This window comes from Haplochromis burtoni, unplaced genomic scaffold (assembly GCF_018398535.1).
Source record: "Haplochromis burtoni strain Fernald_Lab_line unplaced genomic scaffold, NCSU_Asbu1 Contig_298, whole genome shotgun sequence".
Taxonomy (NCBI): Eukaryota; Metazoa; Chordata; class Actinopteri; order Cichliformes; family Cichlidae; genus Haplochromis; species Haplochromis burtoni.
In genome coordinates, this window is record NW_024582659.1 from 76403 (window position 1) to 87283 (window position 10881).

Genomic DNA, 10881 nt, shown 5'->3' on the forward strand with positions numbered 1-10881 from the left:
CTCGGCCTCTTAGTAAAGCCGAGGTAAACTGGTGCATTCCCAGTGATCTAAGCTGGATGAACGTACCGTCTGGCGCCTCACTCAGGGCTTTACCCGACATCTCACGCTCGCCCACCAGCCACACGTAGCCGGAGCCCGTCATGTTGAGGAAACGGGCAGCCCTGTACACTGCGGCAGCGTCCTCCTCACTGGAATTTGTTAAAATTAAATCAATAAAAGACAATCGATTGTTTTAACCAGCAGATGATGCTGATCTGATATGCGAGTCTGTCGAGGCTTTCAAGTAACCAAAACAGGAGCAGTGACATGAATCACAAAAAATACTAAACAAAATCCAACCTGACGGCTTTTCCGAGCATTAGAAACAAAGTCAGCCATGATGATATAACAGATTAATAATTTAAAGTTTTGACACTCATGGATTTTTAATTAAAAACTTTTCATTAAAAATAGATCATCATGAGTCATTATAGGACAAAACCAAAGAAAAATTAAATTGTTGCTTTTAAATTTTAAGGGTTTAGACAAAGTTTGTAATTCTGGTTTGTAATAAATATCTTTAGGCCATTTCCCCCTTAATCTAGCCAATAACTTTTTTCCAATCGTGTACATGTCGCATAGTAATTTGTTACGATACATTTAGCTGTAGCCCTGCGACAGACTGGCAACCTGTGAAGGGTGAACCCCACTTCATGCTCCATGACAGCTGCAATAGGCTCCAGTTCCCTCACAACCCTGAATTGAATAAGTGGAAGAAAATGGATGGATGGACATTTATGCAAGTTCATTTTCCTTGAAAACAGCATGAAGCTCTCTAATCTGCACAGCATTTTATGATTTAGTCTGAAGAAATGGCTTTCTATTGATGAAGGTTTATCATTTCAGTTTTTTGTCATTTTCGGGGGGATATTTACGTCTTTATTTGATAGAATAGTGAAGAGTTAGAGAGGAAAATGGTGAAAGCAAAAGACCTGGAGTCACACTTGAAACCATGGTCACCTGTTCAACCACGTGAGCTAAACTGGCATCCCAGATTTTTTCAGAAATCATCATATCATCCCGGGCAGCCAATTATGAAAGCTAAAAAAGGCCCCAAAACACACAACTCTGTACTGCAGAGAATCCTCTGCTTTATATTCTTAAAATCCCCAAAACATAATTTCATATAAGGGAGACACGTTTATCATAAAGTTGCTAAACACACAAGATCTTTACATATTTGTAACTTGATGACAAAAAACCCTAAGGCTGACTTTACCCACATTTTAATTTAAAAGAAAAAACCCACTCATATTTTAGATATTGCATTCACTTTTACAATATTTACTTCAAGCTATATTATTCTTATACTAAGTGAAATGACAGAAAATAATGTCAGGCTTTGGACACATTGATGCCCTGTGTCAGAATCCATCACTATCAATCGTGTATGATTACTTACATCAAAATGAAATCTAAGTATATGTTCTATTCATAGACACATTTCTATGAAAATACAATACATTTGAATTCTTTTCCTCTGAAATGCAGAAATGTAAGTACAAGTAAATACAAAGCTCAATATAGAGCTGCAGGACTTCTACAACTTTCCATATTAGTGCAGCCGAAACCTTTGAAGCACTCTCCAGAAGGTCTATAAATATATGTATGTTATTTATTTAAAAAATAAATAAATAAAACACTTCACCTGGCGGACAGGATGATGACTCGGGCCTCCAGCTCTTTCGCCTCCAGCAGCAGAGCAGTTAAGTTAGTCTCCTGGCTGAACTGGAGGACTTTCTCTGCCTGTGATTGGGGCATAAGGAAGGTCAAGCCAGCTACTTTCCCCTACCTCAGACACCATGCTGCCTCTTTACCTTGTTGGTTTGAGCTTGGCCGATTTTTTTTGAAAACGAGAGACAGAGATATAAAAAGGAAAGCGATCCAGGGGAACCGGCTGAACTAAAAAAATAAAAAAAGCTTGAAGGGAAAAAAAACTTTTGCATTTGTTTGCATGCAAACTGAGGGTTATCAAGGCTCCAAAGAAGGACGTGCATGTGTTAGGTAGGGGGAAAGAAGAAGGTCAATGCAACCAGTAACTAAAAACAGGTGAAGGGGGGTGAGAGGGACGTTTTCCCCCAACAAAAAAACTGCTGAAAACTGGGGAAGTGCTACAGAACAGGAGGAAGTAGCATCTGGGAAACGGTTTTGTCCCACACTACCGGTTCTCCACAAAGGAATGGAGTTGCAAACTTTTTTTGTGTGTGTGAGTGTGTGTGTTCTGAGTACATGCATTCCTTTACTGAAGGAAAAAATGAAAAATGATAAAAGCGAGGCGCTGGCCACTGATTTTTTTTTTTATGTTAAAAAATTATAGATTTTTTTTCACAACAAAATCATTCTTCATTTAAATCATAGGGAAATGTCTCAAAGTAAAAATTAAAGAAAACACGTGCTACCAAGAGAGGGACATTTCTGGGTCGGCTGGTGACTGGTTTGGTCTGGTTTCTAGTTGCTACGTTTGGAAAGTTGGTGGGCGGCGTGCATTGACCATGCAAATATACCTTAGGTCCTCGCTTGTTGTCATAGGACAGTTGGTCGAGGTTTTCATAGTTCCTTTTTTTATTCTGATGAGTAATGTGCACAGAGAAAATATGCAGACACAGAAAAATATTATAAACAGTTGAAAATGGAGGGCAGTAAAGCATTCCAACAAATCTCCACTTTTCTGCTTCAAATTGGGATCTTTAACAGTGGGGCTTGCAAAAACATCAGAGATGACCACTTGCAATCATGCTGAGATTATGTCCTCTTATTAAAAACAGATATTAAGTATATACAGCATTTACATGTACTGTGCATGTGATGCATCAATTATTAGTGATAATCCAGCCGCATAGGCAAACATAAGTGTCAAGGAGAGTGATCAGATTTCCAGCACACCTTAAAATCAGCTCTATGTGATCACTTTTTTGGCCTCTTAACAAAAACACAAAGAGCTCATTAAATTTTTCGCAGTATGGCGCACTTGCAAAAGAAACTGCTACTCCACAAAACCATCTGCTCATTCAACATCATCTTCAGAAGCTCGTTCTATACTTAGCATCCTCAGACACAATCATTAAAAGCTTGGCTGGAGTTTGCAAGCAGTAACAGCAGTAATTCAACATCAACTGCTAACACGCAGTCATTTTTTACCCCGTAAAAATCCAGCAAATCCGGAAAACTTCTGTCCCACCTTGGCACTATACAGACTAATTCTCGGCAGTCTTTGAGGGTGACTGTCTAAACTGGGAATGTTAGAAAAATAAAAATATAGCACTCAATAAAAGTGTCTGACTTTGTAGCAAGCTCTTGTTTTCAAAATTTATTGCACAAAGGAAACAAAGGTTTCCCACAGAGCTGAATCAGAGTTAATAAAGTGTGAGTGGTAGTGCTGTAGGGCAGGTCCAGAAAGCTCTTGGTCTACAAATTAAGTAATAAATCTTCACAAAAAACATTCACATTCCATCTGCAGCATTTTGTTTTTGTGGCATTTTCAGCTTGATTGACACCTAAAGCATGTAGCACAGTACTAACAAAAATAATGTGTTGTGAAAGCGAGACAGAGCAATCCGATAGGGGATTCCTATGCACGTTTAATTACATTCAGGCTATCTAACACTTGAGGTGTCACCATTTCAGACTCTGGTCCTGTTCTGTATCCTGCGAGAGGAGCCACTTGGGAGTCCAGGCTGAGTTTAGAAGCCATTTTGCAGTAAAATAGCAAACTGCGTGTTTCTGCATCACAGGGTTTCTTTCACAGCTGCCTGGATTCAGAGCTCACACCTCAGTGCACTCTGGTCCGCACTCCCCCGTTTGCAAAGTTCAGGCTGACTGTGCATCAATGCACTATTCAGCAAACTGACAACAGATGCTGCCTAGTAAATCTTTTATTCACATAAACAAACAAACAAACAAATGTTAAACACCTCTGTGTGGATGCTGTTGTGTTCCAAAAGAATAAAAAGCCCATAAAAAAATTATCATATATGATATAGATATGAGAACTGTTGGATGCTAATGGGAGAATAAGAACAAAAAACAAAGGAAAAGAACGCTTCTATTTTATAAAAACAACACATAGATGTTTCTCCAGCCACTTCATTGCATAGACCTGTTCAACAGCAAATATTTACCCAGCCAGTCATCAAGAAACTCCATTTAGGCATCTAAACATGGTCAAGATGACCCACTGAAGTTCAAACTGAGCATCAGAACGAGGAAGAAATGAGTGTTTCAGAAACTGCTGACCTACTGAGATTTTACCGCCCAACCATTTCTAACAAAGAGCAAATATCCAGTGAGCAGCAGTTTTCTGGGGGCTTATGCCTTTTTAATGTCTGAGGTCAGAGAGGAATGGCCAGACTGCTTCAAGCTAATAAGAAGGAAACAGTAACTCAAACAATCGCTTATTACAACCAAGCTATACAGACGAGCATCAAGAAAGCGAATCAAATGTGTTGCCTGGTCTGGAGTCTCGATTTCTGCTGCTACATTCAGGTGGTAGGGTCTGAATTTGGCATAAAGAACATGGAAGCATGGATCCATCCTGCCTTGTGTTGAATCTATGTCATGAAGAATTTAGGAAGTTCTGAAGAACAAAAGGGGTTCAAACCATTACTAGTAAGTTGTTCCTTATAAAAAACTCAAAGGAGCTGCCTGCAACAATCAGCATCAAGGTGAATTGTGGTATTCACTGGCCACTTTGTTAGGTTCTATGTGATAAAGTGGCCAGTGAGTGTATATAAATTGTATTTTTGCAAAAGGATCTTCTACATAATATTTGGAATATCTGGAATTATCATCAGTGGTGACAGATCACTAAATTTATTTCAAAGTAATGTTACAAAAGTGTCCCAGAAACCTTACGGTAATGGTGTTTGATCTTCAGCTCCTGGCAGTGGCATTTCTCTCTGTATCCTATCAACTATAAAGGCAAAAATCGAGTTGGAAATTTATCATAAACTGAGAATTTTTTGCATCTAATTCAAGTAGAAACCCTCTCTGAAGCCTTCCAGAAAAAAGGACTTTGTCTTTATCCCCTGAGTTTTTCTGAGCACTCTATTTTTGTATCTGCAGCCAGGCATTAATATTTCACTTTGTGTTGGCCACATTTGCTCTCTGGCTAAGTCCACTGTGTCCAGCGCCTTTTCACTGGTGGTGACAGCCCCCCTGTGACTGTGTGACCTCGCTAAAGACTTACCACGGAGCTAAAAATACTCCATCTTGCCTGTCACTGAGTTTATGCAGCACAACAAGGTGATTAGCAAGAGCAACATTTCTCAGTTTTAATTAGAGCGTGGTCTACCTGAGACAAAATGAAATCCTTCAGCATCACCTAAAGCATTTGGAGATATGACATCCAGACAAATCTATAAAGAAAAAGCTGGTTTGGTAATGAAAAAGATTTTTTTATCATGATTATTTTGTTAAGTGACACACGGGATGTCAGAGCCGAGGGGAAAGTGAGCTGAGCAGCTGCTCTCTGACATTTCTTTTCTCGTCATTTAAGAGTATGAAGGTTACACTCCCGGATTTTGTCACACTGCCAAGCGTAAAACCCCAACTGTCCTGTCAGCTGGGGACAAAGTTTTGATTCTTCTTTTGTGACATTTTATGAAAATCATGTTGCATTTTAAGATATTAAGGCTTCTGTTGTTTAATATTTTCTCAGCATAGCCAGAACTACATCAGCGTGCCTTTTAAAGCTTTCCAACTTCTCCACATGCGTGTGGCTCTAAGCCTCTTGCATATTTCTTCCTATTTAATGCTTCATTTAAGAAAGAAAAGCTGCAGTAATTTAGTGGAAGAGCTGGAATCTGTAGTGTTGAGAAAATGTTAGTCCAGATTAACCATTTGTTCACGGCTATTTTCAGCTATGGATTAACAGGCATTACCCAGTAGTGTATAGATGAGTGTATGTTGGACTGACTCAAAACAAACTATAGAGGATTTGCTCGTGGTAATGAAGGATGATGCCAGTGTGACAGCAGGATTCGTTAATTTTTTATGGTTTATCGACAGCAGCTGAGCGCTACGGCACAGCTGAAAGACATACATCAGCCTTTGGATATGGCGAAAACAGTCATTAGCAGTATACAGGACTTGTCTTATGCTGCTCTGCACTGGTTTCAGTGTAATTATCTCTGCACGATTCTCAAACAAATCCTTCTCAGGGCCCAGAAACTCTCAAACTGGCACTGCAGTGAGGACTAAATATATTCATAATTACCGGTAGAGGCTCTCATCAGCAGAGAGAGACGCTGCCACTTCGCTCAGCTTTATGGGACTGAATGAGCTGAATGCACAGATGGGTTCATTCTGAGATCCAAACGAAGACTTTGCACTTGCACAGGCTTTTAATATACAAATTTATCTTTTCCAGTGCAGGATGTGAGTCACATCTCCACCATCTGACTGTCACTGGTTATGGTTCAAAGTGCGCAGCTGCAGTTTCACAATCGAGAGTGTTTTTTTTCCGATTGGTGTCTGACGCCGATCCCGGTCGCTTCATTTAAGCAGCTTTGCTTTAACTGTAGCTGCCTTCTGCAAAATTGCCTCGGGTGTGTGTCATACCCAGTGTCTCTTCATCTTCTGATTTAATTAAGTCTCCGAATCAGGACTCATTTCACTCTGCCACACAATTACAGCAAAAGAGCCCCAGAGAGGGACAAGCAACGCAGAGTACAAAGAGAAAATGCATCGCAACGTGATTTCATCTTATTAAATGGATGAAATAGATGCAGTTGTTTTGTTTTTTTCTTCATCTTTCTAGCCATCTAACTCTCTTTGCCCCAAAGGGCACACATCATCACAGTCTCAAGTCTGTTTTGGCTCAAAGATCAGCATTTCACTGACCCATATACACAGCCCAGAGCAATACTTAAAATGGAAGCATCAGCGCTAAAAAGAAAAAAATAAATCCTCCTATCTTCCAAACATGAAGTAGCAGGTTGCAATAAAGGAAAGCCCTCTGTGTGCAGTAACAAAGCCTGCAAAGAAACACCTGACTCCAGTGAAACAGTTAAATCTGTGATGGTTTGCAAAGCCCCATGTTAAATTCCACTATTTGGCTCCCAATGTGGAAAGACACTGGATAATTTGGACTATGGAGAAAAGCAAAGTGAAGATGAGCAAATAAACATACAAACTTTTGTAAGATTAGACCACATTAAACGCTGGTAATGTCTCTAGGAATGTTAGCCAATGTTTACACAATGGTGAGAAAGAGATGTGGCCACACAACAGAAAGGAAAACAGTCACATACATAGAAGACCTTTGAGGTTTAAAAGCCTTAAACACTCGCACGCTCATGCTCATACACTCGAGGGGACGGGGGAGGAGGCTAGGAGGCCGGGAGCCAGAGCATCTCACCTTTGTTTCTCTTTCCTCCAAGAGGGTCTCGAGCCTCTTTTGAGCAGCCCGGCCCTCGTGGTCGTCGCTCACTATCAGGATGATGTGGTTCCAGTTGAACTCGCGCATTAGGTCGAACCACACGTGCGCCTGGTGAGAGTAGGGAGGGACTGTCCGCAGAAAGGACAGGTGGATACTCTAAGGAGCATTGAGCAGAAAAAAAGGTGATCAGCAAAGATGCATGATTAGTTTTTTAAAATCTGTTTGTTATCAAGTGGAAATAATATTAAATCATATTCTGACAACATGATAATTATCCCGTGTGTACAAGATAAACAAAATGTATCATGTAGAACTACATAACAGCTAAATTTCCAATGGTCTCATTGATTGCAACATAAGACTGTAAGTATACACAGTGTACCCAAAAGTAATCCAGTATGCAGTGGACATGCGCTGCATCCCCAAAATTCTCCTCTTTTGAAGAATATCAATAAAGGAAGTAATTAGCCACTTGGGAAAAAGAGGATCTCTGAGACTGAGTGGAGTCTGAAGTTACTACTATGTTCTGGCTGAGAGTCCAGAGTCTGCACCAGGAGTTTTAAACAAATAAATACTTGTATTTAAAGTAGGGGCACAAATAAAAGTGAAGAGCCTTAGCCATCAAAATAAAGATTTGAATGCAAAAACAGGATTATTTGAAGATGCTGCAAGTCTCTACATCTGGATAGCTTTAATTGAGTGTCCACATACTTTTGGTGATCTGGGATATGGTTTTGTATGCTGTTCATTTTAGCTGCTCAATCTGTTCTAGACAAATCATGCACCACATATTTAAGATGTTTTGTGGCAGTGAACAAAAGCAAACACAATGGATAAATATCATGTACAACAATATGGAATCCCTTTCCTTGATCTTCCTTCCTCACATCTCCCCCAGGCCTATCTAAATCTCTGAATTGAATGCCTCTCATTTCCCTTATTTTGGGAGATTATGGACTGTGTCACTTTAAACACTCAATTCATGTCTTTGGCATTTATGTGATTGCTTTAGTTTCATTTTGGTTGCTTGTGCTTCTTAAAAACACAAGTCAGGTCGGAGGCATTATTAATGATGCTCTTTCAAATTTCAGCTGGAAACCCATTTAATCACAGCTCCCCTAATGGACACTGATGGGACGTTTAATCTAGGAAGCCTCTGAAGATGCCCCAGGGGAGCTTCTTATTCCTCCACTCTGTGTTCACGCTCTTCCTGTTTTTCCTGTTTCCCTCTTTCTCTCTGTCTCCTTTTACATCTCTCACATCCATCACTCACCTTGTCTGAGTAGATGGACATGCGGGTGGTGAGCCCCACCACAGGGATGCGGTAGAAGCCTGCCGTGTAAGAGACAGGCGTCGGGGTTAGGTGGTCATTGGACTGGGGAGGGTGACTCACCAGGATAGCATAGACCTGCAGAGATACAGAAGAAGGACCCTTTGTCATTTTGACACTGCCATTAAGATAAAATGTTAAGACCACTCATCCTACTCCGATAGATGTTGGGGGCAGCAGGTTCTATCTTCGTTTCTTTCTTTAGAAGCTGTATATTAAAGATGGAAGTAGCTTTCAGGTCCGAAAAGTGAAAACACACCAGGTGTCTTAAATTTCCAATCTTTTAATGGCCAAGAGGGAGTGATGCTTCCTGTTGTACAAAGAAGCCAAGCTAAATAGATCTCTATGAAAAGATTATTTAAAACATGGTTCCAGGTAACCCTTTATGGCTGGTCAGAGTGGACAGCCTCCGTTTTGCGCAGCTATTTTTAAAGCCTGGTAGAATTGCAACCTCATAAGCCATAAGCTAGCACAATAATTTTTTTTGCATGTAAAACCTTAGGAGTTGTACTTATATCTTATACACTCATCTTGTCCTCGGTCACGGTTTCCTTCCACATATGGCTTTACAAAAATTGCATAAAAAGCACTTGCAGCAATACAAACATTATATTCCAGAAACACGCTTTGCCGATCCGATCAGCTGTTTATAGCACTTCCTACGTTGGAATAGAGGTCAGAGCTGTCACAGAACTATCGCATGTCTGCCCGAAACCGGAAGTGACGTAATTTTTGTGGAAAATGTAGTTTTTGTCTTATATGGCATTTACAAAGATATGCTGGTGTTTTTAAAATTCATGTTTGAGTTTATGCCTTTCTTATAGTTTCTGGGATGCTTAGAACTCAAATTACACTGTTGGAAATAGTATATTTTGATGCAAATTATGGTTTTTTTTGCAAATTTGCATTACAATATTTATTTTCATTTTTCCTGCAGTATATGAAAATGGGTGTATCTCAAAAATAAAACTATGAAGACACTCAAAATAAATTTCCTGTGGTTCAAAACTATTTTGTGCAACTTTTTTGCATTTACAGTTTTGAGGGATATCCCTCTGAAATGTCTCTAACTAGAAATATGTGTTAAAAAAACATTTTCAATTTTTCTTTTATAGTTTATTGCATTTTTTTTGCTTTTTTGTGTCGTTGCTATGGACTTAATGCATAAATATTATTAACATTTGGGATATAATGGTTGTATTGATGTATAGTAACTTGAAATACTCCCAAAAATGGCACTAAAGCATGTAAAAATATAAAGATAAGCTCTAGCAGACTTGGTTCCAGGTTAGGTCTTAAAGGGTTTAAAAAACAAGGATAACGTATGATACGTTTTATCATGTGATTGGTAAGTGTCTTTCCTTTTTGCGTGCAGTATCCATCAGCTTCATGATGAACTTCATCTTTTCACTAACAAATGCCAGAAGTCACAATGGTTTTATTCACCTTTTTATACAGTAAAAGTGAATCAGTGCATCTGGGAGAAAAGACTATTTTACAGTTTGTTATAAAAAATATTTTGGTCTTTGCCTTTAGAGATACCAAAATCTTTAGGATAGGGGGCTGAGTCGCAATATTTAATAAGAGACCTGTTCAAATTACATTAAGGCTTAAAGTTACATACTTGTGGCACAAAATACCAATACTTAGGCTTGAAAAAAAATCAATAGTTGATATCCAGGTGGCGTCATCCATCTTTGATATACAGTCTATTTTTACAGACCCTTAAAGACACAGTGTCCTCCAAAATCAAACACACATATCTTCTCCCAGGTCTTGTTTAGATGTGAGTTGCCCAGCCTCTGAGTCTGGGTCTGTCTTCTCTTGAGCATAATGGCGCCAACCACCTAAAGAAAGCAGGTGGAAGCCACTGATGACATCAAAAGTGTGAGCCTTTCAGCATGAAGAGATGCAGTCCTTCTTTTGCATAGTAATGCAGTTGACAGTGTAGTTCAGTGAAAAGAAAAAAGCTCCAACATGCAAACTTTTTTTGAGTAACTGGGTCATAGTTTTTAGAAAGAGGCCAGTTTTCAAATTTAGTTTTTGTCACTTTAAGCAGCTCCACACAAGTGTTTTCAGTTTGTGGCTTTATTTGCGTGTGTGTGTGTGTGTGTGTGTGTGTGTGTGTGTGTGT

The 10881-nt window shown here is 39.4% G+C and overlaps 1 protein-coding gene across 13 annotated transcripts in view; it reads right to left on the bottom strand.

The window, feature by feature from the left end:
• The window catches only part of grin1a (glutamate receptor, ionotropic, N-methyl D-aspartate 1a), a 37254-nt gene that overhangs the window by 22961 nt on the left and 3412 nt on the right, over positions 1 to 10881 (bottom strand). For 9 of the 13 annotated variants that reach the window (XM_014339750.2, XM_014339752.2, XM_014339756.2 and 6 more), the window contains exons 2-6: positions 8691 to 8825; positions 7397 to 7573; positions 2544 to 2606; positions 1688 to 1785; positions 67 to 188 (exon numbers count right to left, since the gene is read on the bottom strand). In XM_014339750.2, coding sequence (XP_014195236.1) covers positions 67 to 188; positions 1688 to 1785; positions 2544 to 2606; positions 7397 to 7573; positions 8691 to 8825 — 595 coding nt within the window. The remainder of the gene's footprint in view (positions 1 to 66; positions 189 to 1687; positions 1786 to 2543; positions 2607 to 7396; positions 7574 to 8690; positions 8826 to 10881) is intronic. The other 4 variants (XM_014339755.2, XM_005941353.3, XM_005941357.3 and 1 more) reach the window with 1 other exon arrangement.